This window comes from Acanthochromis polyacanthus, chromosome 9 (assembly GCF_021347895.1).
Source record: "Acanthochromis polyacanthus isolate Apoly-LR-REF ecotype Palm Island chromosome 9, KAUST_Apoly_ChrSc, whole genome shotgun sequence".
NCBI lineage: Eukaryota > Metazoa > Chordata > Actinopteri > Pomacentridae > Acanthochromis > Acanthochromis polyacanthus.
Window position 1 is genome coordinate 6523575 of NC_067121.1, and position 19424 is coordinate 6542998.

A 19424-nucleotide genomic window follows, 5' to 3' on the forward strand; every position below is an offset into this window, starting at 1 on the left:
CCCTAAGACAGAAAGTCTGTCAGCTAATTAAACTGACTCAAGTCAGCACTGAGCCACTGTGCAGCCCTAAGACAGAAAGTCTGTCAGCTAATTAAACTGACTCAAGTCAGCACTGAGCTACTAACTCTGCAGGGAGAACTAATGAGTGACTGGTCTCCTCCAATCTGCAGCTTTAGGAACCTGCAAAGCAAAGACTGCAACAATTCTTCTCATCCTACACACCGATGACAAACAGCTAAACCTGCCAACTAACAGAACAACACACCAATGAACTCTCTTCTAGATCAGGAACTGGCGACTGGGCAAATACACAGGTGTAGCCTAACAGGTAACATGGGTAAACACAGAGCTGCTTTGGTTAATTGCACATGTGCTTTTTTTAGCTGTATTTACAGAGTTTGATTCTTGTGATCTAGTTTTTTTTTAATGGTTATTTGGTGTTTGGATCTGCGAAACTCCTAAGTAGAAGTCAGACAAAAGTTTCTGCACACAAAATAACATCCCCTTTCTTAACCAAAACCTGTTTCAGGGACCAGATAACAAAGCAAAAATCTGTTGCGGATCTGGCAAAAATGCTCCTTGTTAACCACCCAGCAGTAATTTCTACATTCAGTGAGGTTTGCACCGCCCTCCTTTTATTTTTGACTCTTCCCGTCACCGTTGCAACCCCTGAGCGCTCATTCTCCAAGTTAAAACTCATTAAAAACAACTTGAGGAGCACAGTGGGGCAAGAGAGACTGAGTGGACTTGCCATGTTGTCCGTAGAGAATGAGAGAGCAAAGAAAATGGACATACAGAGCATGTTGCGGAGCGCAAGGCTCGTCGTATGCCCTTCAGATAGTGTTGAGTAGGCCTATATTACTTCACACTGAATTTGTGTTTGTGAACATGTGGGCCGCTGTGCCAGTTTTACTAAACTTTATAGCTACTGATACAGGCTCTGAGTTGAAATAGTTAAAGTGGGTATCAAAATGATGTGGTCGCTATCCGTGGTGCTGAACTGCTTTGAATTTGTGTTGTTTTATTATGAGTGACCATATGGTCTAAAGTTTTTGTTGTTCTCTTGATTTGTTACACTTCATGTATACTTCATGTTTTACAGTACATTTGTTCTGGTTTTCATTTGATTTGTGATGAAAAAACAAGACTTGATTTTTTAGAGTTTTAACGGCTTTTATGAAAACCAACGTTTTGCAGCTTTTGGATAATATTTCATGACCGATGTTGTCCCTGTGTTTCCCAAATTCCTCAAATTTTGCCCTCCTCAAAAGGGAAACTAGAGAAAAGAGAGTTTAATTCTCACTTTGAATGAATTCTGTCCAAATGAACATATAAATTTTGCCTAACTTCTCAGCTAAAAATTCCTGTAATATATAAATATGAATATATATATATATATATATATATATATATATATATATATATATATATATATGCAGTATATATATGTATATGTGTGTGTGTGTGTGTGTGTGTGTGTGTGTGTGTGTGTGTGTGTGTGTGTATGTGTGTGTGCGTGTGCGTGTGTGGAAAAGACCTCTGAGCTTGCATTGTGATAAAGGTGATCTTTTAAAACTTGAAAAAAATGTAGGGAAAAGAAAACATACACTGGACGTGTTTCGGTAAGAGCAGTGTATGAAATTGCTCAGGTGAAAGCTCAGGATGAATGCTTCAAAATGAGGAACACCTCCCTTCAGAACGCCGTCAAAAGCATCATCGGCTCAGCTCGCTCCCTGGGAATCAAAGTAGTCAATTTTGCCAAAATGCCCACTTTGATAAAACATTTAGAATTTCACGGTCGTATATCAAATACTGCAGGCTTATGAAACAGCTGACCCTCTGCACAAATGGGGGGAAGAAGAAGAGGAGGAGGAGGATGTAAACATAAAAACAAAGAACTGCAGTATTCTGTAAGAAACTGCTCCGAGACAGATCCTTACAAAAACTATCAACATGGACTTCTAAATGACATAGTCCTCAAAGACTGCTATTTAGCAGCACAGATAAGGCCACTCATGCTCTGGTGTAACCAAGAATATGTTTCAAAATGGAAAGCCATGGAGCTGTCACTGTTGGATAGGCCTCTGCAGAGCCTGCTTGGATGCCCATTGACTGCCAAACAATATGATATCCAGAGCCAGTGGGTTAGGTTTTCTTTAGATATCTGGTCCAATACAGTAAAACAATTAAACATTCAGAAAGAAATTAGAATTCTAACATGGCTAATATATGACCCAGATTTTAAAGCTGCTGGGAATGGTGGAGGGTTCATTCAGTGGGAGAGACAAGGTCTTACAGCACCTTGCCTAGTGGTCAATAATAGGGACTTTAAAACCATGTCGGACAGATTTGGTCTCACACGACAGGATTTTTACAGGTACCTCCAACTCCGTCATTATTTTTGATAAAAATGTTAAAGGACTCTTACCAAGCAATCTATCTGACATAACGCAAATGTTCATCAGGACCTACAATACAAAACTATCCTGAAAGATTATTGGAGAGTTATACAGGTACATAGTAGAATTAAGAGGTCACTCAACAAATTATATAAAGGCAAAATGTGAAAAAGAATTGGGGATTGTAATTGCCCCTGAAGAATGGACAAATATAATTAACACACAAATCACATCTACTGCTTCACATATATGGAGAGATTTCTCATGGAAAAGCTGTATTAGATATTTTATAGCTCCAAAACAAAAATACAAACAGACTGGAACACAACCCAAATGCTGGCGAGGATGCGACTGTTGTGAAGCAGACCATACACATATATTCTGGGGATGCTCTGTTCTAAAACCCTTCTGGGACAGTGTTCATGGCGCCATCAGAAAAGTCTTGTCTTACGATACTGAATTCAGTTGCATGTCATTTTACTTGGGGGATATAGACACAAGCTTAACTAAAAATGACCAGTATCTCTTAAAATTCTTCATGGCAGCGAGTAAAAAGGCTATAACAAGGTGATGGCTCTGCGGGGAACCTCCTACTATTGACCAATGGGTGGCAATAATCACAAACATCCAGTGTATGGAACACATGACTTTTAGTTTAAGACTCCAAAAGGATAAATACGATGCTCTCTGGGAAAAATGGGATACATATCTCATGAGAAGAGATGATAACCCACTTCGTTTCTAATACATGGTCTAAAAAAACAATATTATTATCACATGGACTCCAATACTGTGCTCCAATCCTCTGTACTGTTGTTGTTCTCACTACTGTTACATGTTTGTTGATGTATGTATTTGTATCTTGTTTAACTACTGTCTGTAAAAAATGTTCTTTGAAAATATGGAAAAATAAAGTTAAAAAAAAAATGACATAGTCGCTCTCCGTGGTGCTGAAGCTTGTAAGCCCCGCTGTTGCGGGCATGTGTATGTTGTAAAATTATGTTATCATGAGCTTTATTATTTGGGTTTAAAGGGCCCGGTCATTTGCACCCACCCCGGGCCGGCACTGATTTGTTCCGCTAGTGGGAGGTAGCCATTTTTTTCCACCTTGTTCACCCTTTTCCATCTCTCTCTTACCACAGTTTCTAGCAGAAATATTATTTTTGAGATCATCAAAAAAAATCTAAATTCTTGGAACAGATTCTGATCGACAGCAAGGCTGCAGAGACAAAACTAAATAAATATGCATATACATGAGCATGAAATGTTTCTTTTTTTACACAGTTCACTGTTTCTAGGAGTATTCTGGATGTATTTCTGATGATAAATTTGTGAGTGTGTCAAAATAAATTTTTCACAGAGATTCTTCTGGAATTAGTTTTCTGACACTGGTTTGTCTCTGGGCTGCACAGGTGTGGTGGTTAGCACTTTTGTTTAGCAGCTAGAAGATCCCCAGTTCACATCCTGATCTTTCTGTTTCCATGTTTTCATGTTCTCCCTGTGTCTGTCTATCTATCTATCTATCTATCTATCTATCTATCTATCACTATGACTTGTCCAGGTTGTCTCCTGTCTTCACCCAACCTGGGACAGACTTCAGCCCCCCTGACTCTGTGAACAGACCCAACATCAGCTGTGATGCTTCAGGTTATAACACTTCTATGACATCTAGTGGAGAAATGATCTCTGTGAAGAGTCTGCTGTTTTCACACTGAACAATGATGATCTGCACGCAGCTTTAAATCTCTTCATGTTATGACATTGTCTTTTACCTAGATAGCTTACATATCCACTCTGAACTACAACAAGCTTCAGCATTAAAGACAACAACCAGGATGAAATGGTCCAAAAGTCAAATCTTGTCCCGGATTAATTCATCTCAGATCATCAGAAGCCTTCTGCTGGACCATCTATGATTGGCTTGAAATTTAAAAAAAGAAAAAATTCTTAATATTTAATACAGTGTGTGTGAAATTTCTAGATTGATATCAGATAGAGCATATTTTTTCACATTTGAATTTGAGGCTTCAGAAAGTTATCAGCTCCCAGTTTGGTGGATAACTGTCACCTATAAAGCTTCACCTCTCTGTCCACAAAAACTCAAAAGTTTGCTGTCGCTTCAAGACTATGTGCTTGTCCACACAGAAGCAGGTATGAACTTTCTTCACCAAACCTACTCCATCCAACTTCTGTTTCCCAAGCTGAAATCCCATCTGCATGGCTGCCAGTATTGAAGAGGTCATCCATGCCGTTGAGTATTTGGAGGCTCAAGATGCGATCTTCATCTATAAAAGAATAGAGAAGCCCTAACATCAGCGGACTAAACACATTCAGATTAAAGGAGACTATCCAAAAAAATGCAACAGTATATCTGCTGTGCTATTTTCTGGTGAGGTTGGGAACTTTTTGATGTACCTTTGTATGTTTGAATGAAAATGTCTTTGAAGATAGAAAGAAAGACCTGCTTGACTTCATCTTCAAGCGCCTTTTCCAACTAGTATCAGGGCAATAGATGAAGCCTAATATGTGATGTCCGGTGAACTGAAACTGATTGCAGAATCAATCAATGACATGATGAGAAATAACAGTGAAAATGTCAGTCTTTTATATTTAGGAGTTCCAGAGATATTGATACATTGAACATAGTCTCATATTTTAACATGTAAAAAAATGTTGAAAATGGAGTGAAGTGCAATTTAAAGAAGTCGTTGACATATCAAACCAGAATTTCAAAAATATCTTATCAGGCAACTTGTTAATAGTCAAACAGAAATTGTTCTAAAAATTTGGTGATTTAAGCTGAAATGACCGTCTTTGATGCCATTTGTAAGGTATTGGCCAGCAGCTGGTTTAGGAACACGTGGCTATCTTCATGTACTTCATCGACACTGTTATACTGGTCCACTTAACAGAAACAGATTTTTAGCAAGTGAGGTGTATTGTTTTATTCAGCTTTTGCCTTTCATGCAGATTTGTACATGAACAGGAATGTAACACAACATGGTAGTGATCGCTCTGTTTATTTAAATGTGAAAGTGCAATAAAAATATATTCCATACATTAAATGAATAATTGTGATAAACAGGCAAATTGTGATCTCAATAATGATCAAAACACTCATTATTATTAAGGTTGGTCACAAACATATACTTGCAACTGTTGGCATAACATGAGGCAACATGGCTAATTCTTTTTCACATTTTGTATCAGCACTATAAGGCTCCTTATGGAGAATTCAAAGATAGACATGAAAGTCATCCAAGGCAAAAAAACCCAAAAACTACTGATGATGCCTTTGCTAATGTTACACCATATAGGAAAGGTTCCAGTTTGCACTCAAAGCAATCTTCACTGTGAAAATCCATTTAGCAGCTTTTCATTTATTATTTTTCCAGGCAGAAACACCAGCTTCCCACTACAAAATCACTTAAGTTTTTTTTCCCAGTTAGTGCTGAGCTGCTAACTCTGGAGGGCAGACAAAGGAGTGACCAGTTTCCTCTGACTCGAGCAACAACTCTTCTGATCCTACACGCTGATGACCGAACCATCATAACTGTCAGATAACAGAACAACACACCAAGGAACCCGCTTCTAGTTCAGGAACCGGTATCTGAGCAAATACACAGTGAGTGTAGCTTAAGAGTGAACATGGTTTAACTCAGGGCTGTTTTTGTTAATTATACGTGTACTGTTTTTACTGTATTTACAGGATTTGTTGTGATCTATTTATGATTCTGTTATAGCGTATTTGGATCTACCACACCCTTGAGTTGAAGTTGGACAAAAAGTTCTGCATGCAAAATAACATCCCCTTTTCTAACCAAAGCTCTCACACATTTTCCTGAAGGTGCCTCAAGCACATGCTTATATAAATATACATTACATTGTATATATTTTAAGTTTTGCTTTAAATACTATACCAACCTCACCTGGTGAACTTGGAAATTCTTCAACCTTAAATTTGTCAGTTCACTTAAGTGCATCAGTTTTAGACAAATTTGCGCAGAGTGTTTTATAAACCATTTCTAAACTCTGCACTGATTATGTCCAATATTTCAGCAAATCATATTCACTGCAAGGAAAAGACAAAGGCAATCATTACTCCCGCTTATTTTAGGATCCAGAAAACAAACAAGCAAAAAAGAGTAATACTAAATTAGGGTGCCATTACATCAGAACCAGGTTCAGGAAATATACCGTCTGTCACAGTTTGACAAGCAACAAAATCACAGCATCGTTCCTGAAGCACTGTCTGAAAATGCTTTCAATCTGAAACAAGATTTTTTTTAAAAAAATTCAATCATTTCATGGAAGTTGTTTTAAGCTTGATTCCAAAAATGTCTCAAGACTGTAACTTTTTATCTGAGTTTTCATGTGGCACAACAAAATACTACATTTCCTAAAACCTTTCTCCTCAGGACTATGGTCTCTCACCTGTGTGTATTCTAATGTGTTTTCTAAGTGCTGATGGGTAACAAAATCTTTTTTCACAGAAGGTACAGCTGTACGGCTTCTCACCTGTGTGCGATGTCATGTGGACTTTCAGGTAAGCACTATAATTGAAACTTTTTCCACATATTTCACAAGCATATGGCTTCTCGTCTGTGTGGATTCTCATATGGTTCTTTAAACCATGACTTAAGGTGAAACGTTTCCCACATGTTTCACAAGGATATGGCTTCTCACCTGTGTGTAGTCTCATATGGATTTTCAAACTACGACTTAAAGTGAAATTTTTCCCACATATTTCGCATGGATACGGTTTCTCACCAGTGTGGGTAATCCTGTGGAGTTTCAAACTACCACTTTGACTAAAACATGTCCCACAAGTTTCACAAATGTACGGCTTCTCACCTGTGTGACTAAGATAATGTTTCTTTAAATAGCACATAAACTTAAAGGTTTTTCCACAAACACCACATTTTACAGACTTTTTCTCTGTGTCAGCATCACACTGACTCTCTGACACTGGAGAGTTGTCTACATTGTTACTATGACTGCTGTTTCTCTTCTTTTGCTTCAGTGTGACAGGAGAGTTGCGAGAGAGAACCTGGTGACTGTTTGGATCTGCCTCACTGTGATCACTTTCCTCATAAGCAGTACTCACAACAAAGACGTCAATCTCCTGCTTCAGTACAAGCTGCTCTCCCTCCTGACTGGTACAGACTTCATCCTGTTCCTCTTTAATCTGTGGAAGCTCTGACTCCTCCTGGTCAACACTGGTGCAGAGTTCCTCCTGTTCTTTAATTGCTGGATGATCTGGCTCTTCCATGTCCACACTGGTGCAGAGTTCCTTCTGTTCCTCTTTAATCTGCACAAGCTCTATGTCATCCTGGAAAACACTGGTGCAGATGTCCTCTTGTTCCTCTTTAATCCACGGGGGCTTTGAGTCCTCGTGGTCCAGATTGGAGTTCATTTCCTGATTGCAGAACTGCTGCTCAGTGACAACCTCTTCCTCTATACAGACGTGTTGCCGTGGGGGATCTAGAGTTACAAAGCAGCACAAAAAAGGTCAGCCATGCCAATCTACAGCTAAATACGTACACATACACAAACTTAAAACATTACTGAGATGCGAGAAAAGCACCAGAGTGAGTGACACTTGAGTTCTTGCACTCCTCCTCATGAAGATCAGTCCACAAATATTAAGACAGCAGCTTGCCACTTTTAGTTGATAAGGACTGTCACTGTTGTCGGCTAAAATGATGAGAAGCAGATGTAATCAGCTGTCATTATTCTATCTGTAATTCCCTGACTTATTATCCTGACAGAATAAAATTAACTTTTGATGCTGTCAGGCTTGTGTCTCTGTCATTTTGTGGAGAAACAAGCTTTGACAATGCTTTGCACTCAACTGAGATCGTTTATGAGGTGGTACATGCATCACTCTGTAACACTGCTTTACAAAGAGCAGACTAAGCATTTTTGTAGCCCCAACTAACTGATGAAAACATCTCTAGTAAAACCAGAAGTCAAAGTTTCCTCGCTTTAATTTTCACACAACCGTGTTTCCAAAAAAAGGTTTTGGATGCTGTGTAAATTGTGCATAAAAACAGAATGTGATGATTTGTAAATCAATTATTCCCTATATTTATATGAAAACAATACAATAACAACATATCAAATGAGAAACTTTATTTTTTTCTTGGTGCTCATTTTGAATTTGATGCTAACAACACGTGAGCAGAGAGGACAAGTTTGCTAAAGTTAAGATAACTCATTAGCATACTATAAGTGCTATAAAAGCTTCCCAACAAGAAATAATGTAGAAATATAGATGGACAGACTTCAACACCTAACATCAGAAAATCATGCCAAAATATCTGCCATGTTAAAAGAAAATCAGACGAGTGACTGATGTCAAAAGATATTTACATTAAACAGCCCAGTTTTCATCTGTATGACAACAAAATGAATAAAGACAAGGTAAGGCACACCAAAGGAAAACACCGCTGTAGTCTAAGAATTTAGGTCATTTTCCCCTGTGTCTTATATCGACTGCCGGTTTAAGGCCAAATGTTTACAGCTCAGAACAGAGATACAATAATGTGATTTATTAGTGTCTTTATATTACAGTCCATACAGTCTCCAGTATTTGTTTCATCCATTTTCAATCACATAACTAAAATAGAGCAGTGATCAGGATCATACAAGACTCATAGTTATTTGTTAGATCAATAAGACCATTCAAGTTTTACCTACCCATTGAGTGTAACTTCATTTTGGGTGTCCGGATGATTTCCAGCTGTCTGCGCTGACGATCCACCTTTTCCTCATATTGGACAACAGTTTTTTCAAAGATTCTAAATATTTCTCTGGATAATTGTTCACATTTCGACTTGCACTGAATCAGCATAAAGACATGTGTCTCATGATCTGGTACAAGCTGCTGTCCGTCCAGACTGCTGCAGAGTTCCTCCTGCTCCTCTTTAATTTTAATTAGCTCTGGGTCCTCCTGCTCCAGACTGGAGTTCCTCTCCTGGTTACAGACCTTCTGCTCAGCGAGAACCAATTCCTCCTTACAAACATGTTGTTGTGTGAGATCTGGGGTGACAATGGGACACAAGAAAAAAGTTACTGTGATGATAACACATCCATCCATCCATCCATCCATGAAGTGGGCTGTGGTAGCTAAGCAGGGCGTTCCAGACATCCCTCTACTCAGCAACATTCTCCAGTTTCTGCTGGAGGAACCTGAGGCATTCCCAAGCCAGATGAGATATGCAATGCCTCCAGAGACTTGTGCAGCAACTCCAGAGTCTCATCCTTGTTAGACATGTCTGTAAAACCTTCAAATTAAGGGATTGAAGAGGTGAAAATCACACATCTATATTGTGTTTTTAACTAGGGTCGAATGATTTAAGGGAAATATCGCATTTTTCTGAAGGATATTGTGATTTGATTTTCCCACCTCAGTTCATTCCAGTAGATTTAAAGCGATGATGGAGCATTCCCACTTGATAAACAATCAAAAGAGTGACTGTTACACAAAAAGGACAGCATGTATTTTCAACATCAACGACTAGTGCTGCACAAGGAACCAATTTCAAATCAAAATCTCAGTTTGAAACAATGCAATTTGAAAAAAATCACAAGGAATACAATTCAGGATACGCAAGGTGTGGCAACTATATCATAAAACTACTGCTGCTATTCCACTTCAGTGAGTTCAAGCATTTTAAAATGTTCAGAGACTGCTGATGCCCATTGATCAGTGTTTACACCCTGGTTCAGGCTGCATACTGACATGAGCAAAATGTCATCATTTAACTTGAAAAGCTGCTAAAACTACCTTTCATTGTTTTGTAAACACACTGACAAGAAGTATCTGTTGCACTTTATTTTGTAACGGCCAAACTTCGAACAGCCAGTTCATTGAGACAACAGTTTAAAATCTGGGTCACCCGCTGCATAATGTATATCCTAACTTCCAATCAACAAGTAGATTTACTGATGATGTTGTTTGTTATCACAAATTTAAATCTATTGATGAGTTCAGTCCACCAGCAGGGTTCTACAGTGTGAGCACACAAATCTCACCACAACTCACCTGAAATACTCTCGTGTCTAATGCTGTAGAATAAATAAACATATTGAATGAAACAATAAAATCCCAGAACAAATTTGAAATTCTTAACAGAAATCCCAGACTGCACGTTGTTTCCATTCAGAGGCACCAATCCAGCACACAGCAGCCCTGAGCTTTATTTACTCTTTGTGAGGGTTTTTTTTTAACCTTTTTTCAGTGATCTTCTAATTCAGTCGGGTTGTCCTGTGTTTCATACAAGCTGTTAACTGCAAAATATTTCCGCTTTTAACACGTGACTGTTTCCTCCTGAACAATAACTGCAGCTGTGAATTTCTGTCTGTGCAGCTAAAACTAAATGGAACTCAGAGTCTCATTCATCAGTTGGTTCATCTCAGTTCTACAAACCTGCTGTGTGTTGTGTTATTTGTGGTTTCCAGATGTTATCCAGCAGTCTGCTCTGACAATCGATCTCCTCCTCGTACTGGACGATGGTTTTCTCAAACTCCGTGAATATTTCTTCAGCAGCAGCAGTTAGTCGCTCGTTGATCAACTCCCTCAGATTCTGGACTGAACTCATCGTTACTTCATCTGAACAAATATTCATCTGAGACACGACAAAACAACCGTCTTCCAGGTCAGTCCACACATCAGGTGAACTAACGCTGCTGAAGGAATTTTTTTGTTTACTTCCGCCTGGTGTCACACTGTGAAGCCCCGGCAGGAAACACCGAGTTGAGAAAGCTTTTTTTGTTCCGCCTTGTTCATGCTTTTCCATCTCTCTCTTATCACAGTTTCTAGCAGTAAATATTTTTTGCATTCCCCAGAAAGAAACTAAGTTCTACAAACAGATTCTGATCCACAGCAAGGCTGCAGAGACAAAACGAAATTAATAATAAATACACAAGTACATGAAAGTGAAATGTTTCTTTTTACACAGTTCACTGTTTCTAGGATTTCTGTATTCTGGAAATAAAACTGCTGATAAACGTGTGAGTGTTTCAGAATAGGCTTTTCACAGAGATTCTTCAAGAATTAGTTTTCTGAAACTGGTTTGTCTCCACTGTTCTCTAAATCTAATTCAAGCTGCTGTGAACAGACAGGTTAAAACACCTAAATAACATCTGCGGAGAAATGATCTCTGTGCAGAGTCTGCTGTTTTCACACCGAACAACGATGATCAATTTGATCAATTTTAAACCTCTTGCATTTCTTGTCATGTTACTAAATTATCCTTGATGGGTGGCTTATCCACTCTAAACTATGACAAGCTTCAACATTGAAGACAACAGGATGAAATGGGCCAGAGTCAAATCTCTACTTGGGTTATTCCATCTGAAATCATCAGGAGTCTTCTGTTCGACCATCGAAGATTGGCTTGAAACACTTCACTCATAAACTATCCATTTCAAACAGCATGTTAAATTTTAAATTTTGTGTTTTCAGAGCAAGTTGTTGTCTGAATAAACTGTTTTTTTGGTTAATGTGTGCGTAAAGATGGGATTTTTTTTTTAAATGGCTTCCTTTTGTTTTTAGATTTTAACTCAACCTCTACTTGTCCAATACTGCAAAAAAAACAAAAATAAAAAATATGTTGAAAGTGGGTTGAAGGGTAATTTTCAGAAAAAAATATATCCAAAAATCTTTGATATATCAAGCCAAAATTTCTAAATATATTTGTAAATATCAATATTGTATTTTATAAAACTTACTAGAAACAGTCGAGCAGAAATTGTTCTAAAAATCTGATGATTTGAGACTAAATGAAGCACACTGATGCCATTTGTAAAGTATTGTCCAACACCTGGAACAGGCTCTCTCCATCTGCTGTCATGGCATCACATCAACAATATCAAAATAGTCCTTCTGAAAAAAATGCATACACAGGTAAAGTCACAATAATTCATGGTCATGAAAAAATCTGATTTATACTTCAAGTTTTATTTTTTCTGGATAGAAACGGGATAAACACAGAAGACAGTCAGACATTGTGTATGCTATGTTAACTCGACAGGAACTCAAGCTACACCGCCCGTCCAAAAAACAAAAACGTTGCACACTAATATTTTGTTGGACCACCTTTAGCTCTGAGAACGGCACACATTCACTCTGGCATCGTTTCGGTAAACTCCTGCAATGTCACAGAATTTATTTCTGTCAAGATCCTACATTAATGATGGGAGAGTCGGACCGCTTCACAAAGTCTTCTCCAGCACATCCCAAAGATTCTCAATGGGGCTGAGGTCTGGACTCTGTGGAGGCTGATCCATGTGTGAAAATGACGTCTCATGCTCCCTGATCAAATCATTCACAATGTGAGCCCATGAATCCTGGCACCATCTTCTTGGAACATGCTCATGTCATCAGGGAAGAAACATAACCCACCGATGGAAAGACCTGGTCATTCAGTATATTCAGGCAGTCAGCTGACCTCATTCTTTAGGAACATAACTTTACTGAACCGAGACCTGACCAACTGCAACAACCCCAGATCATAACCCTAACCCCCACAGGCTGGCAGGCACTAGCCATGATAAATGCATAACTTCATCTGCTTCTCTTCTTACTATGATGCGCCCATCGCTTTGGATCAGGGTAAATCTGGACTCAGACCACATTTGTTTCTTGAAGATGATGGTTCTCCACTATCCTTCAGGTTTTAGTGACGTGTTGGACGGTTCTTAACCTGATTTTAGTAGTTTCATCTCCTTAATTGTTTTCTTTGCTTGATGCAGGGCAATAAGTTTACCCTACTGAGACAAATTTACATCCTTTCCATGACCACAGGATATGTCTGTCAATGCGGCTGTTTAAGAAATGAGAAGCTCCTCACTGCATCAGTGAGGGTTAAATAAGTTGTTGCAGCTGAAATATATTCATCACTGCAGTAATTATCCAATGGAAGACTCTTACCTGTTTGCTCAGTTAAATCCAGGTGGCAACTTTTTTTGTTGGACAAGCATTATAGAAATCCAAAGGGTCTGACTCAATATCAACTTGGAAGAAAGTACTCAGCATCAACAACCATTACTGCTTGTTCGACCAGTTGAATGTTGTAATTTTGACACAGTGAAGGAGATCCAGTGAGCATTAGAACGGGTACACAAATTGACTTCAAGGGAGAGTTCCAACCATGAAGTTGTTAAATCTAAAAACTGTACTAGTAACCTGCAGAAATTCTTACATATTTCTTCAAGCATGGCATCTCATAGAATTTTCTACCCGTTTCATGACTTGGACTTCGCTGTGTGAGTTTTCACATGGACGATCAAATGACTGTTCTGACTGAAACTTTTCCCACAGATTTTGCAGAAATACAGCTTCTCACCTGTGTGAGTTCTCATGTGGACAATCACGTGACTGTTTTGACCAAATTTTTTCCCACATATTTTGCAGGAATGCTTCTTCTCCCCTGTGTGAGTTCTCATGTGAACATTTAAACCACTACTTTGCCTGAAACTTTTGCCACACAATTCGCAAGAATACTGCTTCTCACCCGTGTGAATTCTAAAGTGCACCTTCAGGTGAGAGTTTGTACTGAATTTTTTCTTACATATTTTGCAGGGATACAGCTTCTCACCCGTGTGGATTCTTTCGTGACATCTCATTGGTGATATCGCATAGAATCTTTTCCCACAAGTGCTGCAAGCGTATGGTTTCACACCTGTGTGGATTTTGAAATGTCTGTTCAATTGGGACCTATCCTTAAAAGCTTTTCCACAAGCATCACATTCTACACACTTTTTACTTCTGCCAGGATCACTGTGACTTCCTGACAATGAAGAGTTGTCTCTATCATTATTATGACTCCTGTTTTTGTGATGTGTCTTCTTTGCCTTCGTCTCTGCATTTTTAATCGATCCAGAGTGTGTATGATGACTTTGTTCATTATCCGGGCTCTCAGCAACACGAAAGTTGTGAGAGAGGAGCTGATAACTGCTTTGGTCTAGTTCTCTGTGGTCACTTTCCTTATAAGTAGGAGTAACCATAAAGATATCAGTCTCCACCTTCAGTACAAGCTGCTCTCCATCCATTAGGGTGCAGAGGTCCTCCTGTTCCTCTTTACTTTGTGGGAACTCTGGGTACTCCCGGCCAATACTATTCCAGAGGTCTTTATCTTCCTCTTTAATCTGTGGAGGGTCTGGCTCCTCTTGGTCCAGACTGGAGCGCCTCTCCTGGTTACAAGCCAGCCGGTCAGCAAGAGTCACCTGATCTGTACAGACATGTTGTTGTAGGAGGTCTAGAGGGACAAAAAAAAGTTATAATTAAGGGGTGACAGAAAAAATACATATCTGAGCAAATATATTCTCATTTTCACCAGTAGCAGGACTCCACAGAGTGAAAATGGTACTATCATATGTAAGTTGAATTTACAATGAGCAAATGTGACAAAATACTAGTGTGCACCAAGGTGAGTGACTCTCGACTTCTGACACTCTTGTGAGCAAAGCTCACCTTACAATACATTCGGGGAGCAGCTTTACAATGACTGTAAACTACAGGTCAACTCAGCTGTAGTTCCCTAACTGTAAATCCAATACTTCAATTGAAGACAGGACATAATGGGTTTCTTACTCTGTAATCTAGTAGAGATACAGGCTGTGACACAATGCTGCTGCCTGCACACAGCAATGACTAATGCTCAAACAGAAGACGCATCCCTCTGTAACACTGCTGTAGAATCATCCATCCATCCATTCTCTATACACCATTTAATCCTCACTAGGGTCGTTGGGGGCTGGAGTCTATCCCAGCTGACTTATGGCCAAGGCAGGGGAGACCCTGGACAGGTTGTAAGTCTATCACAGGACGTAGAAACAGACAACCAATCACATTGATGGACAATTTAAATCACCGATTAACCTCAGTATGTCTTTGTATTGTAAAGGAAGCCGGAGCACCTGGTGAGAACCTACACAGGCACAGGGAGAAACTGAACAATCAGAGTTGACTAAATGTTCATGTAGTTCCAACTACTCCAACAGAGTGAGACATGTTCTCTGGTAAACCACCAACTGATCCCATTCATTTCAGGAGTCACAATCCCACTGATAAAATTTTATTCACATCATACAACCCAGTTAAATTTTGGAAATGATTTATGAGTCAATTAAACTGTATATTTCTAAGAAAGTACAGTAGTACAAAAACAGCATATCATATGTTGAAACTGACAAATTATTATTTTTTGAAAAATATCTGCTCATTCTGAATTTGACCTGACAGGACAGAGTTCTACTGTAACATCCCGAGGAGTCTAAGAACATTCAGCATAAATGTAGTGAACTGTCGCACGAAAGCATCTAATGTGGTCTTTTGCTTTGTGCACCCAGTCACATCGTGATGATTATGAGCAGGTATTTTGGTCACAACAACACAATCACTCCCCAGCCACCAGATTTGGCCCCCTGTGGGTTTAATGTTACATGTTTAGAATTTAGAAAGAAATGTGGTAATGCTATTTATTGCAGCGACCCCCAAGTTTAATTTGTGATCCTAAATAACAATAGAACGCAAAGCCCTGATTAGGCTCACACGAGTTAAATTCCTTTGATATTAAATTTAGATTGTTACATTAAAGTTTTACATACCTATTTTGTGTAACTTTATATCAGGTTTCCAGATGATATTCAGCAATCTGCGCTGATGATCAATCTCTCCTTCGTAATGGATCAGCGTTTTTTCAAAGATGGCAAATATTTCTCCAGATAACTCTCTACATTTGGACTTGCACTGAACCAGCATGTCAGTCTCTTCTTTCAGCTGCACACCTTCCTGATTAGCATAGAGTTCCTCCTGTTCCTCTTTCATCTGTGGAGGCTCTGGGTACTCCAGGTCCAGACTGGTGCAGAGTTCCTCCTGTTCCTCTTTAATCTGTCTGGGTTCTGAGTTCAGATTAGAGTTTCTATCCTGGTTACAGCATGTCTCACTAGCAAGAATCTCTTCCTTTTCACAGACGTCTTGCTGTAGGACGGTCTGAAGAGACAAAGAGACAGAAGAAACCAGTTATTCAGAAGATGATTGGGAAACATACATACATTAATTCATCCATCTTCTTCCTACTATCCAGAGTCTGGTATCTGTGGCAGCAGACTAAGCACAACATAACTGATGTCCCTATCCCAAGTTTTTTCAGGTCCTTCTGGGGGACACTGAGGCATTCCCAGGTCCGCTGAATATGTAACCCCTCCAGGAAATTCCCAGTCTACTCCCTGCTCGAGGTGCCCGAAAATCCTCCAAGAAATGCAACCACAAAAAACACACATCTGACCTTGATACATTCTAGATTTAACTTAGACTGAGTTTTCAGCGGAAATATCTAACTTCCATTTTTCTGACTCTCTATGCGATTAGATTTTTGATATAAATTCATCAAGTCAATCTTCAGGTTCGTATTCACCGTGGAAAAGATTGAAAGTGGAGCATTACCACATAAGACACCCATCACAAGCCTGACGGTCACAACAAGGAGGACACTCATATTGAATTCAGACCTAAGAGGGAAGGATCATAGCTCATACTCCAGACAGCAAACACAGGGACTATGGATGTATCTGTAAGCAGTTCCAGTATCAACTGCACACACTTCATTCTGTAGATGTGCCTTGTTAAGAAAACCAAAGAAAGACTAATAAATATGAGACTGTTTTCTGCACTAAAATCTAACTTCCATTCACTTCAGTTGCTTTGGTCAATTCAGACAGATGTCACAAATTAAATCAGTCAAAACAGCCAACACCAAGATTCTCCACATTTTGGAAATGTGCATGTTGAAATTTTTTCAGTGAATTAAAAAAACAAAATGAAGCTCTGTGAGTTCCTGTGGTTGATAATTCCTCGGAAATAAGCAGGTCTATACCGCAAAAAAAACACTGCAGTGGTGGACTACTCTTTTGTGTTTTTTATTTCTTTGAATAACATTTTCATTGAATTGATGGTTCACCAAACACTAACGTTATTGTGTAAAGAACCAACTGAAGAATCTGCAGTGATTTAAAGACTGAGAATAATAAACCGTGAGTTCATTATTAGGCCAACTGCTTGTCTGTATTTTCTTTAACTTAAGTCACTGGGATGTTAAAATCTTGCAGTTATATCTCTACGGTAATACTACAACCACCTTGCAATTATGCTCTTTAAATAACTAAAAAATAACGTGATTACGAGGGAAGACTTCCCCAATCTTTACCTTAACTGTTCCCAATGATTTCACAGCAGAAACCGATACTCTGTTAACAGCTCAGAGCAGTAAACGTGTTTAGTTAAGATCATCACACGCTGTAGACAGTTAGATAGTCTGTGAGTTAGTGAAGCTGAGTAAGCCCCTGACCAAATTTTCTTCCAGGAACTCCAACACCACAAATACGTGGTCTGTTGTCGTGTTAGCTTACCAGCTTTCAGGCAGCATTAGCTTTGTTAGCTCCCTTGGCATGCTAACCTTGAAGTTTGTGTTTTTTCGTTAGCTCCCAGTTGCATCTCGTGCTTCTAAACTCTGCAGTGGTCTAAAGTTTTACACATTACGAAGTCTAGTTTCACATACCTGATGTGTGTGCTTCGGGTTTCCAGATGTTGTCCAGCAGTCTGCGTTGACGATCGATCTCCTCCTCGTACTGGACGATGGTTTTCTCAAACTCCGTGAATATTTCTTCAGCAGCAGCAGTTAGTCGCTCGTTGATCAACTCTCTCAGATTCTGGACTGAACTCATCGTTACTTGATCTGAACAAATAATCATCTGAGACACGACAAAACAACCGTCCTCCAGCTCAGTCCACACATGAGGAAAACTAACGCTGCTGGAGGCGCCTTTTCATTGTTTACTTCCGCCCGGTGTCACACTGAACATGGGTGTTGCACATTAGTAAAGTGGTGGAAAAATGTAAGAAGGTGATAAATATTATGAGATGTTTGAGGGGTCGGGACTGGGGAGCTAGCCGGAATTGTCTTAAAGCAATTTATATTGCTATGGTCAGATCAGTGATAGATTATGGTTGTGTAGTTTACAGTTCAGCTGCCAAGACCAACCTGAAAAAGTTGGAAGTTGTTCAGAGTCTTGCATTGAGGTTATGCTGTGGAGCAATGAAAACAACCCCAGTAGATGCCATTCAAGTGGAGATGGGAGAGATGCCATTAGATTTTAGAAGGATGCAATAGCTCTGACTTACTGGGCTAACTTACAGGACATAGACAAAGTCATCCGGTGTTGAGCGTGTTGCAGCCAAGTCAGGAAAAAGAGAAGGTGCAGATTAATAGCTTTGGATGGGTTATAGAAAGCATGACACAAGAGTCCGGAATAGATCAACTTGAAATAAGTCCAACGATTTCAATTTCTCTTACTCCTCCATGGTTACTGACAGAAATAAAGGTGGATCTAAGCTTATTGGAAAAGAAGTGTAATAGTGGTTCTGTTAATGGGTATATTTCTTATGTTTATTCAAATGATTTGGTAATTTATACTGATGCGTCAAGGTCACTTTCAGGTTCAGGTTGGAGTGTCCTTTGTCATTCCTGAATTAGGCATTGCTATTAATAAAAGAACAAGCGACAAGTTATCAGTGTACACCCGGGGAATTGGGCAGCAATATTGCTGGCATTAAACTGGACAGAGGATAATGGAAAAGAGAGAACTGTGATTGCAACTGACTCCAGCAGTGCAGCAATAAGTGTTAAAAATTTGAAACTTGAGGCAAGACATTATATGTGAAATTGGTCAAGTTAGTTATAGGCTAGGGAGACAAGGCAAGCAAGTTATTATTTTGTGGGTTCCGGCACACACAGAAGTGGATGGAAATGAGTTAGCAGGACAAGTATGCAAAAAGAGGGGCTGCTAAAATGTAATTGACTTTCCCATGAAGTATAGTAGATCTGAAGTTAAAACAATAGTTAAAAGAACGAAGAAGAAATGGCAGAGACAATGGGATACCTGCTTGAAAGGTCGCTTTTACTATTTCCATTCAAAGAAGTGTAGAGGGGAATTTAGGAGAACACAGCTGTTTAGGCC

The 19424-nt window shown here is 39.2% G+C and overlaps 1 protein-coding gene across 12 annotated transcripts in view; it reads right to left on the reverse strand.

Moving 5' to 3' along the window:
- Positions 1-19424, reverse strand: part of LOC110969651 (zinc finger protein OZF-like) — a 279312-nt gene that overhangs the window by 82060 nt on the left and 177828 nt on the right. Inside the window, exons 1-4 of one of the 12 annotated variants that reach the window (XM_051953131.1) lie at positions 10834-11137; positions 9102-9443; positions 7507-7883; positions 1515-4684 (exon numbers count right to left, since the gene is read on the reverse strand). The exons of 5 other annotated variants lie outside the window; for them this stretch is intronic. In XM_051953131.1, the coding sequence (XP_051809091.1) occupies positions 4667-4684; positions 7507-7883; positions 9102-9443; positions 10834-11032 (936 nt within the window). In that variant the 5' untranslated portion in view covers positions 11033-11137 and the 3' untranslated portion in view covers positions 1515-4666. Of the gene's footprint in view, positions 1-1514; positions 4685-7506; positions 7884-9101; positions 9444-10833; positions 11138-12345; positions 14666-16016; positions 16439-17965; positions 18253-19424 lie in introns of those variants that run through there. 6 more of the 12 variants (XM_051953127.1, XM_051953126.1, XM_051953116.1 and 3 more) reach the window with 6 other exon arrangements.